Below are 22,405 nucleotides of genomic sequence, written 5' to 3'. Positions count from 1 at the left end.
CGTGGTTGTAGGTATTGCCCGTAGTGCTGCATTAACATCATCTAGCAGACCTTCTGAGGGTACTTCACGTAATCTTGGTAACCGGCTACGGGGGATCCAGGTTTCAAGCTTGGCCATGATCCTATTTTTCAGGTCAGTTCCTCTCGCACTCAACGATCCTTCTCCTATCGCACTTGGGGCTATGTACCCAATCTCGGGTGGGGGTGATGATATCTCCCCCCTGACCTGGCGTCCTGACTCCTCCTTGCCGTAGCATTTGTGTTGTACCTCGTCAATCTCTAGCTGTGAGAGCAGTCCCTTCTTTCGAATGTTGGAACACTGAGCTACTAGTTGTTTCGCCGTCATTGTGGATGTTGGGTATCGAAGAATCCATAGGTCCCTCATCCTATTCATGTAGCCCCTTCCGCCGGGGTTACTTGCGTAGTAGCATTCCAACAACGCCCTGTTTTCGTCCCTTGCCCACCGATGCCTTCTTGTTCCAGTAGCCCACTTTTCGTCAGGGTGCCCTGGTTCCTCAACACCTGACGCGGACCTTGTTGATCCGGGCGACGTCCGAGCCGGCATGCCTTCATATTTATCTGTCTCGCTCATGTCTGCGGTAGGCTTGCTTAGCATATATATATATATATATATATATATATATATATATATATATAGAGAGAGAGAGAGAGAGAGAGAGAGAGAGAGAGAGAGATTGATTTTTTTTAAAATCTCCTATTCATTGTTATTACTTCTTGTGTCCCAGAGGATACTGGGAGCGGATATGCATCCACTGGAATTCACTGTTAGCCTACCGGTTCTCTTTTTGAGGTGATGACTCACTAAAATTGAGCTCATTGCAAGAATTTTAGTGTGATAACATGTTTTCTGTTTTTTGCATACTGAGCTTGGAGCTGGAGAGTTGAATCCAGACTTTGTGGTATGAACCGTCAAGTGTCATTCACGTCCCCTTATAATTTAAAAAAGGCTGGATGGGACACTTAATGGGTGGATAACAGCAAAAATTATAGTGTTCTGGTTTCTGAAACAAGGCCAAACCAATCCAGTGGTTGAAACAGGATAAACAAAGTGTACTTGTCCGTCGTGCAAAAGGAGCCTACGGAAGAGAAATTTACTCCAAATGTACGTGACTATTTGGACATCTATCTGCCATTTTTTGTATGCCATAAATAGTTGTGATTACCCATCACCCTTACTGGAGTTAGTATTCATCATGATTTATACTGCCTCAGTAGGCTGGCTGTTTAGTTTGATATCTACCATTTTCGGTGTCTGTACAGCTGATATGATGGTTTCATAAAGCCTCAGCTTTTTACTCTGCTATATGTTTCAGGATGGTGTTTGTATCTGAGGATGCTTTGTATTTCAGCTAAAATGGCTTTTCTTTATTTTATCTGTGGATGACAGTTTGCCGGACGACCTTAACTCTGAAGGTCAGCGATCAGACCAAGCAAGCTGGATAAAGACGGATCATTGTACTGGCAGTGCTTTACTCTCTCCCTTGAAAACCCGTGTAGAGTTTAATTTCAACGGATGACATTGTTGACTTGATTCACTTTGTAGGAAACCCTGATATCTGGAGGCCCATCATCGATGGCTGGGTGTGGCATTTGCCCTTTTTTTGGACCACAAAGGCAGAGTCTGTGTATATGTGTGTGTGTGCAATCATCCTCAGCAGGCGACCTGAAAGGATTCTTTGACTCAGTTTGACTGTTCACTGTGAGGACATGGAACATCAGTTTTGTGGCGGATGTGCATATGTGTTTGTGAGTCTGTGTGTATGTGTGAGTATCAGTGGAATGTGTGATCATTTTCTGTGCAAGTGAAAGAAATGCCAGATTGTACCTCATGCTAATAAATGTATGTCAGAACAGAGTAACAATGAGTGTTTGATTGTAGTGCGTATGGGCCCGATTCATACATGGATCTGTTGCAGGCTGCTGGTTGGTGCCCCGAGAGCAAAAGCTTTGAGCCGTCAAAAATCTGCCGTGACAGGAGGGCTCTACAATTGTGACATGAGCACCACAACCAGTGACTGCAGCAGGGTTATCTTTGATAATGACGGTGAGACATTAGCTGACATTTGAGCATTTTTACTTAATATGAATTTGGTCATTTTAAACATTAAGTCGAGTTGCAATGTCTTCTCTGTGCCTGTTTTTATCCCTGCGTAGAGAATAAGGCCACAGAGGACAAAGAAAATCAGTGGATGGGAGTGACAGTCAAAAGTCAGGGACCAGGAGGCCAGGTTGTGGTAAGGTTTTTTTTTTGTATCTGAACACAAATTTAACTAGAAAAATTTGCATTTCCTGCGAAAATGCTGTGTGGATGCCTTACGCTGAAGATGTATGGTGAAAAAAGCTGAAAAAGTTGAGAAAAAAAACAAAAACAAAACATTGCCCTGAGCAGGATTCGAACCTGGCCCTCCTGGTCTAAAGGTAGCTATTTAGCTCACTGAGCCAACCTCTTTCTCACAAAGAAGAGGTGGCGAGATTGACAATTGTGCTGAAATGAGCAGAAGCTGCTCAGAATTGTGCTGGTAAGAGGTGGAAAGGATGAAAATTTTACAGAAGAGGTGAATAAGCAGAATTTCTGCTGAAAAGAGTTGAATGAGCAGAATTTCTGCTGAAAAGAGGTTTTTTCTGAAAACAGCAGAAAAAACTTAAAATTTTGCTGAAAAGAGTTCAATCAGCAGAATTTCTGCTGAAAAGAGGTGTTTGCTGAAAACAGCTGAAAAAGCTGGTATTTTTGCTGAAAAGTGGTGAAAAAACTTAAAATTCTGCTGAAAAGAGGTGAAAAAGTTGAAATTTGTGTTGAAAAGAGTTAAAAAAGTTTAACTGTTGACTGAAAGAAATGTTGCCATAAGCGGGATTTGAACCCGGGCCTCCCAGTCTGTGAACGGACGCTCATCTCACTGAGCTAAAACACAGGTCAAGCCGGCAAGGAAAATCAGTGAGGCCACTGATAATATGGCAGAAATAGGCAAAAAATATTGCAAAAAAAATTCAATATCTCAAAAAGTATAGAAGTTATGAGCACCAAAAGATATAGCACCCATTAGCAGAAATAGCAGAATTTTTTAAAGGTTGAACGGAGCTTGAAGGTTGAAGGAGTAGTTAACGTCCAAAAAACGTACGGAAGCAACTAGAATAATAAAGAATAAAGAGAAACAGGAACTCAATTGTGTGGATGCCATAGGCATCCACACAATTATTACTGTTTAGTTGTTCAAACAGATGGTTATTAATGTAACGACAAATTGATATTGTCAAAAAAATAACCGTCGTCTCTCCAACAAAGCACACCTTAGTCTCATTCACTGCACTTAACTGTGTCTGCTTCCCCTGGCAGACCTGTGCTCATCGCTACCAGCGCCGGGCCAATGTGGGCTCAGAGTTGTTGGAATCTCGTGACATAATTGGCCGCTGCTACGTGCTGAGTCAGTCATTAAAAACGAACTCAAATGAGAATGGAGAAGGAGGTGGATGGTATTTTTGTGACCAGAGGCCCAGAGGCCACGAGATGTTTGGTTCCTGCCAGCAGGGCCTCTCTGCTACATTCGACAAGGACTACCACTACATCATCTTTGGGGCTCCTGGAGCTTACAACTGGAAAGGTAGTGTGCATGCATATGTTTACTGTGAAATGTAATAAATCTACTTTGTATGAATTTTTTTTCCCAGCTATCAGAATAGAGGAATGTGCTTGTGAGGATTATTTCAGTCAATACTTACAAGCCTCCCCTCTGCTTTCGTCTTGAAGGTATAGTACGCGTGGAGCAGAAAAATGACTCTTTCATAGAAAGGGGCATCTTTGATGATGGTCCATATGAGGCAGGAGACGAGAACCAAAAGAACCCTGACCTGGTCCCTGTTCCTGCCAGTAGCTACCTGGGTAAAAACTATAACCTGACTGTGATTCCAGTAATTCGCTTTATACAGAGACATATTTTCTAGCACTTCATGGTTCTTTGATTATTTAAGGAATCGCTTCTTTGTCTCTTTGTGTCAGGCTTCTCCCTGGACTCAGGTAAACATTTGACTAAGAAAGGCCAGCTAACAGTGGTGGCTGGAGCTCCCAGAGCAAACCACAGTGGAGCGGTGGTACTGCTAAAGACAGATGGCCAAACAAGCAACATATTAGTTAAAGAGTTCTCACTAGAAGGCGAGGGGTTGGCTTCATCTTTTGGCTACGATCTTACGGTGCTGGACCTCAACAAGGATGGGTGAGTGATGCCGGATGATACAAACAGCAACCTGCAACTTCTGCACCGTCGCTGTTGCTACTGTGGCTTTATTCTAATGAATGTGCAATGCTGTTTTCTTTATTAGCTGGGAGGACATTGTGGTGGGGGCACCACAGTACTTTGAGAAGGATGGAGATATTGGAGGAGCTGTCTACGTCTACATCAACAACGCTGGAAAGTGGAACAAAGTAACACCCACCAGAATAGATGGACCCTTGGACTCAATGTTTGGCCTGGCTGTAGAAAACCTGGGAGACATCAATCTGGATCGTTATGATGGTGAGCATGCAATAGTTCTGCATATACACGTATACTGTGGTCTGCTAGTCAGTCTTGACATCAGCAGAAATACATAACCACCCTGTTGTTGTTCTCCATGCCAGATTTTGCAGTGGGAGCTCCTTATGATGATAAGGGCAAAGGGAAGGTTTACATCTACTATGGATCAGCTACAGGACAAATCTCTCCAAAAGCCTCACAGGTACACAATAAACACCTGATTTCTATCTTTCTACTCTCCTGTTATGCCTGTTAGTTGTGGCAGAAAAGTGCTGCCAAGCTGCCAAGTGCTCAACAAAGGGGAATAGTCATGTTATTTTGAATAGGCGCCATAAAATGACACGTGCTTTGGCTTGGCATTATGAATTCGCTGCCCCGAATTCACATTTTTATACACAGATTTGAGCCGGCACTCTGGACTTCTTGGAGAAGTCATAAAGCATAACATTCAACCAATAAAACATGATTTTCTGTTCTGGAATTGAAGTAAATAACTATAATTTAGCATCTTAATTAGAATAATATTTTTTTAAAAGATAGCGTGCTTTTAGTATCTGGATGTATGCTGTACAATACGTGGCTTTGATGACGGTATGTGTTCCTCCTCCGTCAGGTGCTGCCTGGTCCTTCAGGAGTGAAACTATTTGGCTACTCTTTGGCGGGAAACATGGACTTGGATTACAACTCCTACCCTGACCTGGCTGTCGGATCCCTCTCAGACTCTGTCTTCGTCTACAAGTGCGTGAGCTGGCGCATGGATCACATTGTGTTATCTCTCGTCCTGTTTACTTAAAAGCTCACCGAGTCGTCTCTTCATAGAGCCCGTCCGGTTATTGACATCCAGAAGAAAATCACAATCACACCAAAGGAAATTGACCTCCTCAAAAACAACTGTGAAAACAATAGCAAGTTCTGGTGCGTGTACCCAATCTGTTATTGAATTTCTAAACTTCTTCAACACTGAGCTGTAAAACTGTGCTCTGTCTGACTGTACATAAATTGGATTGTGTCCCCAGCTTGACTATTAAAGCGTGCTTCTCCTACTCTGCCAATCCTGTGAGTTATGCTCCAAAACTGGGTAGGTTGAGGCACAATTTTTTTTCTCCTTAGTTTGCAACAATCTTCATTATTGCATTTTCTCCCCTTATTATCATAGCAATACTTCACTTTCACTTACAATGTATTTCTTTCTCTGTTGCATCCAGAGGTCAAATACACCCTTGCGGCAGACACTGAAAACAGGAAGAATAATCTTAAAACTAGGGCGGCCTTCATTAACTCCTCCCCTGGCAGTAGCCATGAATCCTCAGGGACCATCACTTTGGACAGGAAAGGAGTGGAACAGTGCATTGAACGACAACTCGCCTTGCAGGTATCGAAGGTTTCTGCATTCTCTCGCGATCCAAGTTAACTGCCGGTGGCGCGTAATGCTTTGTTTATGTTGTCGTGCTTCAGGAAAATATTCGAGACAAGCTACGCGGGATCCCCATTGATGTGTCTGTGGAAATCATTGGTGGCAGACGTAAACGCAGACAGAGCTCAGGTCCTGGGCTGCAGCCGGTCCTGGATGCTAAAGCGTCACAGCCAACTCGATCAGTGGTGTGTGTGCCCATCTTATTCAGTTTATGTGATGTCTCCTCCTATTCTGTGTTATTTCTTAAATGTGAAAATGTCGTTTGCAGGTGGAGTTCATGAAGACCGGTTGTGGGTCTGACAATGTGTGTCAGAGCAATCTGAAGATGGAATATAACTATGGCCACTGGAACGATGAAAAATTCATTCCGTTACCAAAGTAAGATTATAAAAACACTTTTCTTTCTCTCGTTTTCTTCTTTTTTAAAATTTAATTTAAAATGCTCATCCTGAGATGCGTTCGCACACTGTTTCCCTGCACCGAGCTGTGAAAGATGTGCACACTTCATCAAACGGGCTCACGATTTGTGTGTGTTTGAAGGGAGAATGGTGTGCCGGTGCTCTCACTCAGTAACCAGAAGGAAATCGCCTTAGAGGTCAGCGTGAGCAATGCAGGTGGGGATGATGCGTACGAAGCCTCCATGATCGCTTCTTTTCCTAGCTCCTTAACCTACTCTGCAACCCGCTTGCTTAATAAAGTAAGTGTGTCTGATACTCTCTCTCTCTCTCTCACATACACAGACACCCACTTTAGTTCTGATTTGGACTTATTATTGATTTCAGGTAAACTGCCAAGCCAATAGAAATGGTTCTCTGGTCGATTGTGATCTTGGAAATCCCTTTGAAAAGGGAGAAATGGTGAGCGAAAAATCACAGTTTGGCACCATCTAATTCACCTCCACATGTATAAATATTAACACTTAATAAAATAATAATAAGAGCACGGAATAAAATATGGATCTCTGTATGTTTATAGACCACCTTCTACATTATTTTGGGTACAGCTGGCATATCTTTCAACACCTCTGAAGTAGAGGTTAATCTTCAACTGAAAACGTAAGTACATCCGAGCTTGTAATCCTGCAGCCCCAACTGCTAAATAACACTGGTTGCACCTGCAAATGCAATAGCTACACTACTGGAATATAACAAACTTAGTTTATGTATGTTAGAATAAAATTTGTAGTTTGATATCTGTGTAAATATTGTTTCAACAGAACTAGCATGCAGCAATTAGTGCCGGTCAAAGCAAAGGCAAAGGTGGCCATTGAGTTACAACTCTCTGTGTCAGGGTAAGAAACATGCATATACATAAATGTGCAGGAAACACATAGATGTGCACTGACTCATGCTGGCTACTGTGTATTTTTTCTCTCTGCAGACAAGCCACGCCATCTCAGGTCTACTTTACGGGAGATGTCAAAGGCGAGACGGCCATTAAAACTGAAAGTGACATTGGCAGTGCCATCACACATCACTTCAGAGTGAGTACAGGAAAAGCAACTAGATCGTTCATTTATTTTCCTGAATTTATCGTTAATCCAACAATTTTGTGTTCTGAACGGGGCGAGTAAGAACATTTCAACTTAAATTGTACTACTTCCTGTTTTTACAGATAATCAACTTGGGAAGGCCTTTGACTGATTTTGGGACCGCCACTCTCATCATTGACTGGCCAAAGGAGACAGCGGATGGAAAGTGGCTGCTTTACCTGATGAAAATCACTACCATGGGAGGGGATCAGATAGAGTGCACACCTAAAAGTGAGATTAATCCTCTTAAAAAGGTAAAACGCCACGTTAATGTGTCATCGCCATGAAAGAATTTATAAATGTATTTTATTTTGACAAGATGTTGAGTTAATGGCAATAAACTAAATACATTTCTTTTCTTATTTCAGGAAGAAGTTAACACAAGAAAGAGGAGAGAAGTCTCAGGAACACAGGGGAGTGATGAGGGCACTATTTTACGCTTAATTGAGAGCAAGAAATCAAAAACTCTGGTAATGCAACCTTTTGTTTGTTCTAGACTATTACATTATTTTATGCACCTTTCAGCCAGCTGAACGGGCATTTGGCAGTAACTTTGTACTCCCTTGTCAACAGTCTTGTGACGATGGGGCAAAATGTGTGAAGATAAGGTGCCCTCTGCGGAGCCTGGACAGTAATGCAGCCATCAGTCTTCACTCTCGCCTTTGGAATAGCACCTTCATCGAGGTAAGTGGTTGTACTCAGTTGTTATCTCTGGATTTGAAAAAAGGAAACCCCAAATGTTTTTCAATGGCAACAGTGTAATCTATATTCGGTATTTAATCTCAAAAATAACAGTTGAATTATGATAACATGGGTTGATACAACTGTTATTGTTGACCTCAAGACTGCAGTTTTTTACTAAAGGGCCCAAACCATCACACCACCAGCTGCCTGACAGCGTTACAGTGTTAACTGTCAATATTACATCCCCCAAAAAGTTCAGTCTTCCAGCTGTTACTGACTTAATGTGGGAGGTTTTTTTCCCCTGCTGGTGGAAATTTAGACATAAAGAAATAACATATGGGTTTCAGGGGTTAAAGCATCTTTATTGACATGAATCTCTACTTTTGTATTTCCTTTGATTTGATTCACCTTTTCTTCAAACAGGATTATTCCAAGTTACATCATGTGGAGGTGATAGTCAACGCTGCTCTGCACCTCGATAACGTAAAGAACACCGTTCGGATGAACGCTAATACGCAGGTAATTGAACATAGCGGCAGATTTTACACAGTTCTGTGCACCCTCTAAACATAAAGCCTGAGTTTTTGTACAGTATACAGAGAACACTATGACATCACGTTTTGCCACTTCGCTGTGTTCCCTAGGTGAGACTGACGGCCTTCCCAGAGAGGCGTGAGGCTCGGTATGGGGGAGTGCCGTGGTGGATCATCGTGCTGTCCATCCTGTTCGGGCTACTGTTGCTGGCCCTGCTGGCTTTCCTTCTTTGGAAGGTAGGGCTAGAGGAGAACAGACCCTATCCCAGTAGTCCTACGTTTTACTGATAAAGCCTTCAGGCTTAAATCTGTGAACGTCTAGCAGTCTGTGAAGCACCTTGTACAGAACAACTGTCACTATTTATTATAGCGATTGCACATATTTTCTAATAATTTGCCTCTCCTCAGTGTGGAGTCTTTGGGAAAAAGAATAAAGAGGACCCGTCAGACAAAGAGAGACTGACACCAAATGCATAAAAAAAAGAGACAGAGGGTAAAATTACCCAGCCTATCATGACTGAGTGAAACCTTTTTTGTCTTGCTCCTCCTTGCTGCAAAAGTGCTGCTTTCTGGTACTAGGCAGGCTGTGGGCAATTCTCACACTGTGACGTGCCATTTAAGAAAACAAAAACAAAGTGTGTATTACTACATGCATGGCCAGGGGAGGTGATGGCTGATAAGCAACGACTGTTTCTTAAAGCTCTAAGGAGGACTCGGGGTAACTTCTGCATCTCTTTGATTTCATCCCCTTTTCTGTCTCCAGTTTGTTTTCTTGCTGTTACACCTGCACTCACACGGTCTGAAGGTTTCTTTCACTCTACATTTAAAAACGGGGGACACTGAACACCTTTTCTTCCTGTATAGAGGAGCGCAGATGGCTCATCTACGCCTCTTATGGGATTAATTGCATTTTGGCACCTGTGAAAGAGACCGATGACAAACATCTCAAACCGCTTGGCTTTCTCTGAACGTCTTTAAATGGCCTCGTTCTCAAACCGAATACTGAGTTTTGTTTTCCCTCTTTTCTCTGCAGTGTGGCTTTTTTAAACGTGCCAAATACGAAGATAAGGTTCCCAGTTACAACGCAGTTCGGATCAAACGGGAGGAGAGGGTGATAAATTCTGGAAATGCTAACTGGGAAAACCTGGAAAAGAAACCCTGGATGACAACCTGGCATGACAATGAACACTATTCTTAACAGCCAATGAAAAACCACAGATTTACCGTCGCTTACGGATTTACTCCAGTTTCATAAATTTCCTGCTGCCTTGCCTTTGTACAGTGAGGACTGTAAATAATCAAATGTGTTTAAAAAAAAAAAAAAAAAATACAGGATCAAACATTACGCTTCAGGGGCTGATTTGATGTTTAATAAGTCTTCATGAATCACTGGAAGGAGATGTGCTGTGTGGGACATGGTCCAGCACCACAACCGTCGGAGCTTTGGTGCTTGTGTTGTGGAAATTCAGTGTTGGGGTTAAAATGTTTCTGAATGTATTGGACAATTTTTTTGTACGTTTTGGAAAAAGTTCGTATTTATTCTCACAAGGAGTATCTTCCGTTACACGCTCTACAGACCAAAGAATCATGCAGTGCAAACAAGTGACTTCTTTTTCCTTTTTTTAAAAACTAAAGCTGTATTAGCTTCCCATATTTTTTAAATCTACCACACATCTGCCTTTAAAGTGCCTCTGACTGACAGATACTGCAGTTTCTCTACAGTTTGAGAACCTGGGCTGTAGATATCCACTGTACAATTCATCTTTTGAAATTACTACATTGTAACAAAATAGCCCGACAGCAAACAAATAAACTTTTTTTTTTTTAATATCCGTGTTCCCTGGGTGTGATTACACTGAATGAGCATTAGCAACAACAAGATGCTGAAAGCATTATTTATTAAGACATAAAAAACCCAACATGTACAGCAAATACTTGAGTGCTTAAATCAGCACTTCATTAAATATTAAAAGGATAAATTATGACTCAAGTTTAAAATAAAAAAAGCAGACTGCAATACAGTTAATTCACACTTAAAGGAATACCTAGGAGGCAAGTGCTGTGGCTTTGAACCTTAGTGCTGATTTGAAGACTAATGGTCTCATTCTTAAAGTCTACAGATGTGTTCAGTCGATCTAGACGTTTCTATTAGTTCAGTAGAAGTGCAGTTCTGATTGCGAGAGACCGCAAACACACACTCATGCTGGTGGTGTACATCTCATTTCATCTCAGTCTTTCCTTCACAGGAGCGACTCTGTTCTTACAGTTTTTCCACTGCGTCTTTCGTCTTTCAGGGGCTTCCCCTCGCTCATCCTTGACTTCTCTTTGCCATCGCTGTCCACGTTTTCTTTATCCTTTTCCTCCTTCAGCCTCTTCGCTCCTCTCCTCTGGTCCTTCTCCTCTCTCTTCCTCATTTCCTTAAGCTTTTTCTTCAGGGCAGAACGGTCACTTTGACTGCACACGCCCAAAGCCTGATAACAAAAGTGTGTGTTTAAATGGGGTACTAGTGGATTTGGTACACATGCCGTTTTGGACCTCACACGGGGGACCGACTTCACATTTAACAAGAAGCAAGTTTAAAATTTGTTAGTGTAAAACCTCAATCACTTGGACTACTTTGTATCAAGGCTACTCTGTTGTGATTACTAAGAAACACTGCAACCAGCATGAAGAGCAGAGTAGTCCACAATAAATCGTCCTATATAGTTACACCACAACACAAAACATTTGGCTCCTGCCCCCAACAGCAGTAGCTCATCTGCTGACCTTGAGTTTCTCACTGTCCATGTTGAGAAGCTGTGTCCCATCCACACTCCTGGCGGCAAACTCTGATGTGTATTTATCCATGTTCATAGCGATTAACCACAGACACACCTGCTGGTTATTCCACTCCAAGACGGGTCGACTTTGCCACTGATTGTTGTTGTTCGTGGGAACTGGGTCATCGTCCAAAGTCTGAGGGGTATGAAAGAATATAGCAGGAGAAGGAAGCTATGATTAAAGAGATTAACCTCCTAAGACCCAAACTCTTCCACGGCATGCATTTTTCATTTCTCTTTGATATTTGGGCATATTGGGGCCCAAGAACGTCAAAGCAAAGAATTACCAGATTTTTTTTTTTTAAGAAAAGAGCCACATATGAGGATATTCATTTAAAATTTTGATAGAACAGTAGCAGTATAATGTCCTCGTAAGTGGATATCAGGCCCTTGTAAAGCAAAATTGAGTATTTTGGTCTAAATAACCCAAAATGTGATGTCCGCATATGTGGATGCCAGGTCCTAGGAGGTTAAAGAGCCTGTGTGTGAAAGCTGGACAGAACGCCCGGGGGGAAGCAAAGAGTGAAGAAAAGAAAGGGAAGGATAGACTCACCTCAGTGGAAGAAAAGGTGAAAGTGTGAGAGTGTCCAGAGAGGGAGTGATCAGACACATGACCCACCATACTGGAACAGCCCACTGGAGAGCCAATACTCTGGAACCAACAGAAATGAAACTGGGGTGCCTAGATAGTTCATTATCTACTGCATATGTACAAAAGCATGCAAGCCAATTTGAAATGAGGTTGTGTTTGTATGAGATTGCTCTACGTCAGAAAGCTGAGACAGGAAGAAGGGGCCACGCCGAGAAGGTTGTGGGTTCATTTTCTTACCTGCTGTCTTCTCCCTGAGGTGGTCAGGTACGGCAAACTGCTGCTGGATACAGACCGAAGTCGCTCCCGCCTACTCTCCCCTTCCTCTTCCTTTTCTCTTCCTCTCTCGCCAAACCAAGGAAATGGCAGGCAAGAGGGCATGGAGGTGACAGAGCCTGATGGAGAGACTTCAGCGGGCTCATCCAACAGGTCATCACTGGATGCCCTGGAGAAGAGCAGTTATGCCCTCATTCAAGGTTCAAGGTTCTTTATTTGTCACATGCATAGTTATACAAGTATAACACACAGTGAAATGTAGCCTGACACGCTCCTCGACATGTGCAAAAATGGGGGGGGGGGGGGGGGGGGGGTGTAGAGGAAGAACATATATGTACACACACACACACACACACACACACACACACACACACACACACAGTATATACACTGGGTGAATGTGCAGTAAACGTATATTAAAACGTATGCACATTTTTCATCTTTGTCAAGAGCAGTAGTGTTCAAAACAGATGTTAGGTTCACATCTTTAAAAACATTCTTCCCCCCCCCACCCATATTAGTGTCACCACACCTGTTGCTCACAGACGTCCTGCTGCGTTTTTCGCTTCTTCTTTTGCTGAGAGACTTGCGAAGGCCACTAAAAGAAATATTAAATAAGCTTTAAAGAGTAAATACAAGAAAAAAAAAAATACAACCAGCAAAATTTTACTCAGTGCCATATTCAGCATGTTTGGCAAAACCATCAGAACTCTGAGGCTGAAGAGCAATTTAAGGCTTTAAATTTAGAAAGTGTGAGTCAAAATAAAAGAGCCGCCACCTGAAGTCGGGAAATTTCCTTTTGGATTTTCTAGAGGTGGAGGATTTGCTCGGCGAGGACGGGGTGGTATCCGTGATGTAGATTGGAGGGGTGAAGACTGAGTTGTTTGCAGCTTGAGGACTGAAGGCTGGGAACGATGAGGTGCTGGACACGTCGCTTCTACTGGTTCGGATCGCTGTGGGTGCGGACAGTGACCGTCCCTCTTGTGCTTTCAGGGCCCCTTCTTCCTGTAGTGAGAGAAGACATGATCACAGCTAGAAACTGCATCTCTTTCACCCCCGTTTCATATTAAAAAAAAAAAAAAAAAAAAAGGAAGACAGACAACAAAACTGTTCCTTACCCCTTTTCTGAAGCTCTCTCTGAGTTTGTCTCGTGAAGGCGGTTGGCGCTTGGATTTCTGGGCTAGCTGAGCCCTGGCTTTGTGAGCGCTGGAGTCTAAACGGCTGGTATTAGGAACTGGAATCGACCAGTCTGTGCCTGAGACAAATGCATAAAAGCCTATTTAAATTACATAATAATTTTCCATACTGAAGTTGCATTAGACAACTCAAAAAGCTTAGTGTTCCTCCGCTTCTGAAGCTAGAAAAATAAAATATAATTTATCATCAGTAATATGTAGAGCCAGCTGCCGAGTCAAACAGACATGCAAAGACACTTCACTGTCACCAAAACTGATGCTCACCGGTGTTTGAAGTGTCAGTTGAGTGGCTCTTTCTCTCAGATACTGGCTCTTTTCCCTCTAGCTGTGCAATCTGTGATACACAATGAGAAACAATGACTACAGAGAAATGTCAGGATCAGGTAAATAAATCCTCAAAGCACTGAAAAGCCTCCCCTCACCTGGATTTGAAGCTTTTCAATCATCTCTCTGTGCTGCCTCTCCTTCTCCTCCATTTCTCTCCTCAAATCTGCCTCCCTTTTCTCCCCCTCTTCCTCTCTTAAAAACACATTAAGTCACATGTAAGACACCTTGGTGCAGTTTGACTAACTTGCACAGCATGCTCACTAGTAACACTTTTAGGGAGTTAGCAGGATTTCATGAGTACCTGCTCTGGTATTCTCTGACCAGTTTCTTGGCCTTATTGTATTTGATCTCCAGGCTTTCTGATTGGCTCTGGGCATCAGCCAGTCGCTGGCTTACAACTCTGCACAGGGTCTGGGCCTCTTGCCAATACCTGATAAACAGAGTGGGATTCATTAGCACCTTATCAACCCACATCATAATCTTCATTGTATTTATCAACAGTCTCCAATTGCAGCCTTTAATCTTCATGCCTGCTCCGGTAAAATGCTTTTCTATTCCACACGCTCTAGAAAAATATCACAAAAATGGGACAGAGCATTGAAGCTGCTCAACCGTACTTCTCTAGTTTGTCTGCTTTGTCCTCTCCATCCTCCACTTTTTGCTCCAAGTCAGCCTTCTGGCTCTCCCAACAGGCCTGCTGCTCCTCCCAAGCCTTTAACTAAGAAACAGACAAAACTATCTTTATGCAATGCAAGCATGTCATGTGCACAAGAGGAAAAAAAAATGTCTTCCCAAAAAAAAAAAAAAAGAAAAAAAAAGGGCCTTCATGTTGTTAGATCGTATGCGTCAAGACATTTGTTGGAGAAACGACACATTTCCTCTTGCTTTGTGCCATCAAAGCTGTTGAAGTAGTCAAAACTCAACGCAGAAGAAAGATTTCTTTCAGAAAGGCTTTCACCAACCCAGTTATGTCACAGTGGTGATTACTTCAAGTCAAAGGCAGAAAAAGCAGGGCTTGACGAGGAGTGCTGGAAAGCAGCCATGTCCTAATAACTCCACTCTGTGGCGTCTCATACACAGTTAAATGGGTCAGAGGCTTCCAAATTTGGATGCGAAGGTAGTGTATTGAAGTGAGTACAGTCATTGGTTTGCGAGTGAGACACAGAGCCTCAACCTCAACTGAGTGACCTACCTGTTCTTTAGTGTGCTCAAGTTGGGTTGCTTTGCTTCTTAGTTTGGACTGAAGCTGTAAGCACATTAAAGAGCAAATTCATGAATAAACCTGGATATATTAACAATTACAAGAAAGGACGCAGATTTTCAGCATTTCTTTTAGTTTTAGAATATGAATCCAAGCTAAAACCTCTGGTTGAACACAGAGTACCTGCTGGTATTTGAGGCAGAGCTGGTAGTTGTCTAGACCCGAAAGAGCGGACACATCCTCCTCTTCGCAGCAGTCATCCTCCGCCTCCTCTTCATCAAACACCAAGCCCTTCTCTGATATGCTGCAATCATTGTCCTCCACTCTTCTGCCATCTCTTTCTCTCTTCATATAGACACACACGCACAGTTAAATTGAACAGAAATAGTTACAACAAGCCAACCTCCCCCACTTCTACAAGAGGACACACCTTTCTGCTTTTATCCATTTCCAGGCTTTCATTTATCAGTCGCGCCACCTCGCTCTCCACCCCCTCCTTCTCTCGGCCAATCAAAAACCTGCAGGAAAAAAAAACAAAAAATCCCCAGAAATCAATCACAGGTGTGATCAATCACTCCATCTCACCACACACCTGTGCAGATTGTGTTAAATTGTGCGTTTTACAGCAGACATTCTGGATGCTTTTTTAAGTTGCAGACTCATGGCAGATCTTTCAAACACTAAAGTGCACCTGAGAGAGACAAGGAAACACTGATGTATTCTTTGTCTTTCATCAGCTGGTGTGACATATTATCGCTGCACTCTTGCAAGTCATAAGCGGTGATGTTTATGAAGCAGGATTTGCCATTTGGCAGCTGTGCCCCCTTGCTTCTCACTTTCTCATCCTCACTAGGAGGAGCTATCCCACTTTTCAGGTGTCACCAATAACATTAATGATGGCATGACAACTAATGCCAGTCAGCAAACACAGATAACAAGTGCAAAAGTACAAAGGCGACCCCTGAACTAAAGCAGCCGACTGGAAACTGATTCGTCATTATTATTTACTACCGGGTTCATCCTGCTGCGGCGTGTCAAAATGTACTCTGAGTGTTGGTGGTACGCTGTCATCGTACATTAGTATAGCTGCAGGCGCTGACTGTTTTTAAACATGCTCTAAATGTCGGTGCATTTACAGACACTCAGATTATCCAAAAATGTTGGATGCGATTTATAAATGTTGCTTCAAAGTTTATATCAGAAGAAAAACCCCAAAACATTGCTGTGTGAAAAGACAGACCACATGAGGGTGTCATGAAGAGGAAATAATGAGCTGATGTGTTCATTTCTGGCATTTAAAGATTTGCCAGATGGCACCCAAAACCTACAATATGAGGTGCTCAAGTGTTTATTATAAAAGAAATTAAAATGTTTCTATTAGTGTTTTTCATTATGATCTGAAGGGCTGACAGACAATCCTGCACACTATGGCAGACTTAAGAAAATCTTAGACAGTACTGTGAAGAATATATTATGTGTTAACCGAGTTAACCTTGCAAATACAATATCACCCTTATGATAAAAGACTAAAAATATCTGAGAAGACTTTATTTATAGCACTAACATTGTTTCATCTTTATACAACTTTTAGACATCTTAGGAGGCCCTGTCACTTATCTTTGCACATTATTTTTAAAGTGGAATATCAAAGAAGTGCACAAACACACTTTTATATACGGTTTACCAAAAAAACGATGTTGGAGTCCGCATGCTTTTTTGCGCCACGGACCGGTTTAATGTCAGACAATATTTTCACGGACCAGCCTTTAAGGTGTCGCGGATAAATACAACAAGTAAAATGATACAACCAAGACAAAAACTGTGGTATTTTGTAAATATAATAATAAAAGCAAATTCACTGTGTAATTGTGTAGCTTTATTAGCAGCGTTCTCCTGAAATGCGCCAACAACATTGAGAGTAACGTCCTCCTCTCTGCCCCTTAGTGCTCTCGGGTCGCTATGGTAAATATTTCTTTCAAAATAAGACACAACTACAACACGGGAAAAGACCCAGGGAAACAGAGTTAATGATAAAACCCCTGAAAACCATAAATTTCACATCCTAGTCTCAACTCTTGCGGCCCAGTACCAAATGACCCACAGACTGGTACTGGTCCATGGCCCAGGGGTTGGGGACCGCTGGTCTAAGATAACAGCAAAAATACACAAAGCTGTTCAACATAACAAGAATCAGGACGTGTCACAGACAAAAAAAAAAAAAAAACTTGCTGTGTGGTAACTTACTTGACGAGACCCGATGTGTTCTTAAGGACTGTGGCTGCAAACAGCTGGGAGACTCCAACTAAACTCACTCCATCCACCTCCACTATCTGGTCATTCACCCGAATCCTTACAGAGATAAACACATACAGACTGAGGAGAGTATCTACCTTTATCTTGGTTTTATTCAGAGAAAAAAAAAATAAAGACACTAAAGCTAACCTTCCATCCTTCTGGGTTGCTCCTCCTTCAGTGATTGTCTTGACAAAGATGCCAAGTTTTTCCAGTCCCTGGTCAGCACCTACACCCATCCCAATGATGCTGATGCCGAGTCCATCTTCACCTGGAGGGTGTGGGGGAAAAAAAGGTAGTGAAGACATTGGGAATTTATCCTTACATTAGCTACATTAACTGCTAAAAATCATTAGACGTTTAACAATCAGAGGAGAGAGGAAAAACAGATGCTCATACAAACCCTTTTTTATCTCCACTGGAAAAACATCCATCCTTTCCACTCTCTTCTCTAGCTCAAACTCAGCCGAAGCAGACACTGGGTCAATATCTTCATTGTGTCTGTCATAATCTGCATTAGAATAGGTGTTGTACACCTGAAACACACCATTCATCATGCAATTAAGGCCTCAACTTAGGTTAACATTGATGGCAATTTTAGGCTAAATGAAAATGCCTGTTTTTTTGCATTCTTATCTGGTGCATATGTTCACTGTGGGCTGACTAGAAAGATCTGCAGCTATTGACACAACAAGACCTTGTTTATACAGACAAATGTGGTTAGTGTGAGAGCCAGCATCGGATCGAGTAAATGCAAACACTTGAGCAAACTGTACCAACAATTACAGGATTGCAAAATATCTAAGTGTACACACACAACTTCCATATGACATTTACTGATGCCACACTGACCACTGCTACAGTAGTTTGTTATAATCGATCCAGATTAATGCCGCGGGATCTTTTTCCGGTGTAAAGGCAGCTCTGAGCCGAGCGCTGACAGAGGGAAGCGTGTGGAATCTTGTCTTTCCTCCTCTCTTAATGGATTAGAAACATTGCTTTGGGCTAACACCTCGCTTACTCAGATTCAAATAGCAGCTGGAACTGACAATCACACAAATCTACGACAAAAGAGTTTCTCAAGTGCATGACTTTACAGACCTTGCAGCTTTCAATAAAATGAGCAATGGTAGCTTAAAGCCTGCAAACCCTTAACGTTTGCGTTATTTTTCACAAAGGTTTCCCTACCTTGATTGGTGCCGAGCAGAACTTGACCTTCCTCTCGGCATATCCATCCTCATTCTCCTTGTCGGAAAGTTCAGGCACACCGGGAATTTCCTCATACTCCAACAAAAGCTGGTTTTCCAACTCTTGTCTTGGTGGAGTGGAAAGCTCTGGATGGGACTGGGATTCCTGATCATATGCAAAAGCCTTGTTCTCAATGCCACTGATTAATGCATCTTCTTTTTGGGCCTCTTTGCCACCTCCTGCTTCAGTGTTTCCATCACTACCTCCTCTTAATGCTACATGCTTGACCTCCTCAGTTGCAAACTCTGCTTGCAGCTCAGGTGTTCTGCCTTCTTCCTTCCTACTTTTCTCTTCTTTCCCATTTTCCTTTTCTTGACTTTGTCTACATTCCTCCACTCCACCTTTGCCCTTTCCCACAGCCTTGTTGTAAACTTCCTTCTCTTGCACGATGACCCTTTCCTTCCCACCAAAACTCTCTTCTACCACTGCATCAGTCATTTTTTCCCTGTTGCCTCCTTCTTCTGTCGACTTCTCCTCAGCCCGTGCTACGAACTCTCTGTTCTGCTCCTCCCTTCCACCCTCCCATTGTTCACTCACCTGCAGATACTTGTCTCTTCCAACATCCCTGCCATCCTCCGTTCCTCCTTTCTCTGTCATGCTCCCTGACAGCTCCTTCTGGTGGTCTCCTGATGAAATGATTGGTCCAACATTTCGTACTTGTAATACCACCCTGTTTTCCAATTTGTAAGGTCCCTGTGTTTCCACACTAGGCTCCTCAAACACATCATCCACTGAGGACTCTTCACCTGGAGCTATACTAATATATGTCACTTGATCCTTAATCCAGCATTTATTCTCTTTCCACTCCTTCCCTTCTTCATTCTCATCACTTTCTGATGACTCATTTTTTATGCTGACCAACTCTGCTCGAAGCGTCTCCTCAGGGGTCAAGCAGGGGTTAAGACAGGATGCTTCTCCTTCTGTTTGTGATACTTTGATTTGATCGTCTTTGTCAAAGTAGTTGTACTTGTTGGATGCATCGCCAGGAATATCTGAGACGGGGGATTTAGGGCACCTTGTCAGTGAAGATGGTGTAGAAGGCTTCAGCAAGGAAACATTTATGATATGGTTCATGGATTTGTCTTTATCTAAGCCATCCTCTTCTGTGTTCCTCCTTTTCCCATTTCCCTCTTCCACCTTTTCTACATTGTTGACTTCTACTTTCCCATCTTCCATCCCCTTGCTTCCCCTGGCAATCAGGGGTTTTGAAACCTGGCCTCCACCACCCCCATCTTCCATCATCTTGCTCTCAAACAATCTTCGAGTTACAGAGAACTTCTGTGCCAGAGCAGCTCGGTCAATATCCGTAATTTCCTCCGCTCTGGATGGTTTATCTTTCAGGGAGGATTCTGGGATAGAAATATTTGTTGTTACAGTGCTCAGAGCAGATGAGGAATTGATGACTGAACACCTGGATCCAGGAAAAGGTGAAGTCTGGAGCTGTATGCTAGGATTTGGGGGAGAAATAAGCACCGTGGAGCCAGAACTTGGCACTGGGCCGCTATCTTGTTTCAACTGCTGGCTGTCCATTTGAAGAAAGATGTTATCTCTGATTTTGGTCCCCCTGGTGCTGTGGATTCTACTTCTGCAACCTGTGCTACCACTGGTGCTGGTGCAGGACATTAGGGGCTCTGACAGGCTGGACTCCAGCTTGTTAGGGTGCACAGCAGAGCGCTGGGCAGCAGCAGATTTGGTCCCTGGCTGTAAACTGGTCCCAGTGTCGAATGAGCATTTGATAGCATGGAAATCAGATTTGTAAGTTATCCTGTGAGGGGAGGCACTTCGGCCTTTGCTCTCTGTCCGCATCATTGGAAAATTTGGAGGTTCTCTGGCTAAGAGAGAAACTGTGGACAATCTGAAATAGATGCTTTTCGTAGCTAGACAAAGCACCTGGGGAAAGGCAAATGTTTGAAGACTTGCTGGTACAGTGAAATGGTTGCAATAAGGCAAGATATTCTTGACAAAAGCTGGTGGTTTACAAGTTTACTGCATTTGTGTGATGACAGCAAACATTAAAGGCAGGCTTTTGGTCTGGGAAGTTCATTGTCATAAGGTAGACTCCAGATTCTTCAATTCATTATCACCACCACAGTGAAAATCTCCTGAAAAGCACATTAAGAATAGCTCAGTAGGCGTACAGTGCAAACAAACATGAAATAAATAATACCTTTTTAGGTGCCTCAAAATCTATAAAGCATCGCTCTGTCCTTAAACCCTTGAATCAAAGAAGAAAACAAAACGCTAAACCTCAGTTACTGACTGAGACAAACTATCCAGTGCCAGGATTAAGAACAACACATTTTTAAAAAAATACTCACTCTTTTATCGAAGAATTTCAATCGCCAGAACAGTTTAAAAGATAAAAACGTAGCATGTAGACATTTTTGTATATCTACTTGACACAGGTATCCACAATTAGACTTGTTTGCGGTCCCTTCTAGACAACATTTAAGTTCACACGCCCTGTCGAAAAAAAGGATTGAGGGCGTGTTAACATAAGCTTGCGCATTTTTGCACTTCTAATATCAACGATAGTCTAAATCAGTTTATTTAGATTATTGTTTCCTTAACGTTTTAGGCAAAAAAAATTCCAATTAGATAAATTAATTAGTCACATTAACGGAATCTGGCTTCAAGCCCGGGTCAGTTAAGCTTTCTTTTCATTGCAACCCTACACCCACCTTTCTGACAGCTTACTGCAAAAGCAGTGTTTTTCTTGGCACAAGACTTTTCCTCGGACTAACTGTGACTAGCTAAAACTGTCTCGCAAAAATGAAATCGCAAATTTGTCGTTCGGAGCTCGGATTTCACGACGGCATGTGAAGGCAGCAAAGTTCACCAACCTGGCGAGTGTGCGCGCGCAGTTTAAAGGTCGCGGGCGCACACTCGCGTTAGGGCTCGTGATCCAGCGGTTAGCTAAATTACAAGAAAGTAACTGGAATATTATTAAAGTAATAGCTCTTTCTCTAGACCGTCCCCGACAGTTTCGTCTCACCATAAAAGTGCTGCTGCTGTCAGTCGGTGCTGACGGCTCCCTTGCTGAGATAAATACAGACAGATGGCGACTCATGTCTCTAAATACTGTAAATGGATTATCCCCCTGTAATCCTGTGCAAACTACTCCAGTAACTGTGTAGCACTGACGGTGAGTGGGTACCAGCCCTCGGGCAAGTTAGCCTACATTTAAAAAGTCAGTTGTAACATCTGTGCCCTATAAAGTATTTATCTTCAGTGGAAAGTCTTATTTTGGTCACTAAAGCCTATTACAGTCTCATATTTAGTGGTGGTTGTTAACCATTGTGAGGCTAATAATGCCATCTGTTGTAATACCTGTTTTGTAGCTTTCCCCCATATTATTGCATAATGCTAAACATGGTAGTTCTCTCTTAAACTTCTACCAAGCATGCAGATCTGTGCTACATCCACTTACCTTCACCTGTTTCCTGCTTCTCAGCATCACTGCCAGAGTTGCTGTCTGTAGTAAAGAAAAAATGTCACTAGCAGAGCCTCTATTGGGCTCAGAGGCAGGCTTGGTGTGAATATTCACCTGTGTGCATGATGCAGGTTTGTGCAGTCAGCCAGATCTCCCACTGTCTACCTGTGTGTGTGTGTGTGTGTGAGGCAAAATGGGAGCAGTGATGCAGCACCTGTGCGTGCTCCTGCCTTGTGTGTCTGTGTGATGCCAGCGGGTGAGTAGGTGCAGTACCTATGTCTGTCTGAGAGGTTGGCTTGTGTGGCAGATGGGCTGGACTGGATTTCAATGGACTGGA

The 22,405-nt window shown here is 42.7% G+C and overlaps 2 protein-coding genes across 4 annotated transcripts in view; one reads left to right on the top strand and one right to left on the bottom strand.

Annotated features, from left to right (window-relative positions):
- The window catches only part of LOC146687911 (integrin alpha-6-like), a 17,243-nt gene extending 6,728 nt beyond the window's left edge, over positions 1-10,515 (top strand). The window contains exons 2-26 of one of the 2 annotated variants that reach the window (XM_085438479.1): positions 1,937-2,064; positions 2,175-2,254; positions 3,352-3,616; positions 3,763-3,894; positions 4,012-4,225; positions 4,332-4,525; positions 4,630-4,727; positions 5,139-5,263; positions 5,345-5,440; positions 5,542-5,603; positions 5,731-5,897; positions 5,981-6,124; positions 6,208-6,317; positions 6,480-6,636; positions 6,722-6,796; positions 6,915-6,994; positions 7,156-7,230; positions 7,320-7,422; positions 7,554-7,724; positions 7,839-7,940; positions 8,044-8,154; positions 8,578-8,673; positions 8,799-8,924; positions 9,096-9,180; positions 9,721-9,784. In XM_085438479.1, coding sequence (XP_085294605.1) covers positions 1,937-2,064; positions 2,175-2,254; positions 3,352-3,616; positions 3,763-3,894; positions 4,012-4,225; positions 4,332-4,525; positions 4,630-4,727; positions 5,139-5,263; positions 5,345-5,440; positions 5,542-5,603; positions 5,731-5,897; positions 5,981-6,124; positions 6,208-6,317; positions 6,480-6,636; positions 6,722-6,796; positions 6,915-6,994; positions 7,156-7,230; positions 7,320-7,422; positions 7,554-7,724; positions 7,839-7,940; positions 8,044-8,154; positions 8,578-8,673; positions 8,799-8,924; positions 9,096-9,164 — 2,980 coding nt within the window. In that variant the 3' untranslated portion in view covers positions 9,165-9,180; positions 9,721-9,784. Of the gene's footprint in view, positions 1-1,936; positions 2,065-2,174; positions 2,255-3,351; positions 3,617-3,762; positions 3,895-4,011; positions 4,226-4,331; positions 4,526-4,629; positions 4,728-5,138; positions 5,264-5,344; positions 5,441-5,541; positions 5,604-5,730; positions 5,898-5,980; positions 6,125-6,207; positions 6,318-6,479; positions 6,637-6,721; positions 6,797-6,914; positions 6,995-7,155; positions 7,231-7,319; positions 7,423-7,553; positions 7,725-7,838; positions 7,941-8,043; positions 8,155-8,577; positions 8,674-8,798; positions 8,925-9,095; positions 9,181-9,720 lie in introns of both variants that reach the window. The other variant, XM_085438480.1, reaches the window with a different exon arrangement.
- Positions 10,001-22,405, bottom strand: LOC146687910 (uncharacterized). 2 transcript variants are annotated; one of them, XM_085438477.1, is made up of 19 exons: positions 22,066-22,405; positions 18,576-20,737; positions 17,791-17,923; positions 17,538-17,658; positions 17,340-17,444; positions 15,526-15,613; positions 15,279-15,440; positions 15,087-15,140; positions 14,512-14,612; positions 14,196-14,324; positions 13,990-14,086; positions 13,832-13,901; positions 13,490-13,626; positions 13,150-13,376; positions 12,904-12,969; positions 12,336-12,540; positions 12,060-12,158; positions 11,454-11,642; positions 10,001-11,158 (listed from the first exon to the last, which is right to left on the bottom strand). In XM_085438477.1, exons 2-19 carry the CDS (start codon positions 20,442-20,444, stop codon positions 10,928-10,930), a joined length of 4,083 nt encoding a protein of 1,360 aa, XP_085294603.1. In that variant the 5' UTR covers positions 20,445-20,737; positions 22,066-22,405; the 3' UTR covers positions 10,001-10,927. The 2 variants fall into 2 exon arrangements, with proteins under 2 accessions (XP_085294603.1, XP_085294604.1); XM_085438478.1 differs by lacking the exon at positions 12,060-12,158.

Source organism: Copadichromis virginalis, linkage group LG18 (assembly GCF_057382275.1).
Source record: "Copadichromis virginalis isolate Kocher_CV1m ecotype Utaka linkage group LG18, C_Virginalis_male_GT1.1, whole genome shotgun sequence".
Lineage (NCBI taxonomy): Eukaryota > Metazoa > Chordata > Actinopteri > Cichliformes > Cichlidae > Copadichromis > Copadichromis virginalis.
Note: the sequence above shows the minus strand (reverse complement) of the source record. Positions and strands in the feature narration are given on the sequence as shown.

What these genes read in the sequence shown, in the direction of transcription:
- LOC146687910 (XM_085438477.1), bottom strand. Translation starts at nt 20,444, where the DNA reads ATGATGCGGACAGAGAGCAAAGGCCGAAGTGCCTCCCCTCACAGGATA. An exon ending in AAAGCAGACAAACTAGAGAA is followed by an intron (nt 14,325 to 14,511) that starts GTACGGTTGAGC and finishes TCTGTTTATCAG; the next exon opens with GTATTGGCAAGAGGCCCAGA. An exon ending in TTGAAAAGCTTCAAATCCAG is followed by an intron (nt 13,902 to 13,989) that starts GTGAGGGGAGGC and finishes TGTGTATCACAG; the next exon opens with ATTGCACAGCTAGAGGGAAA.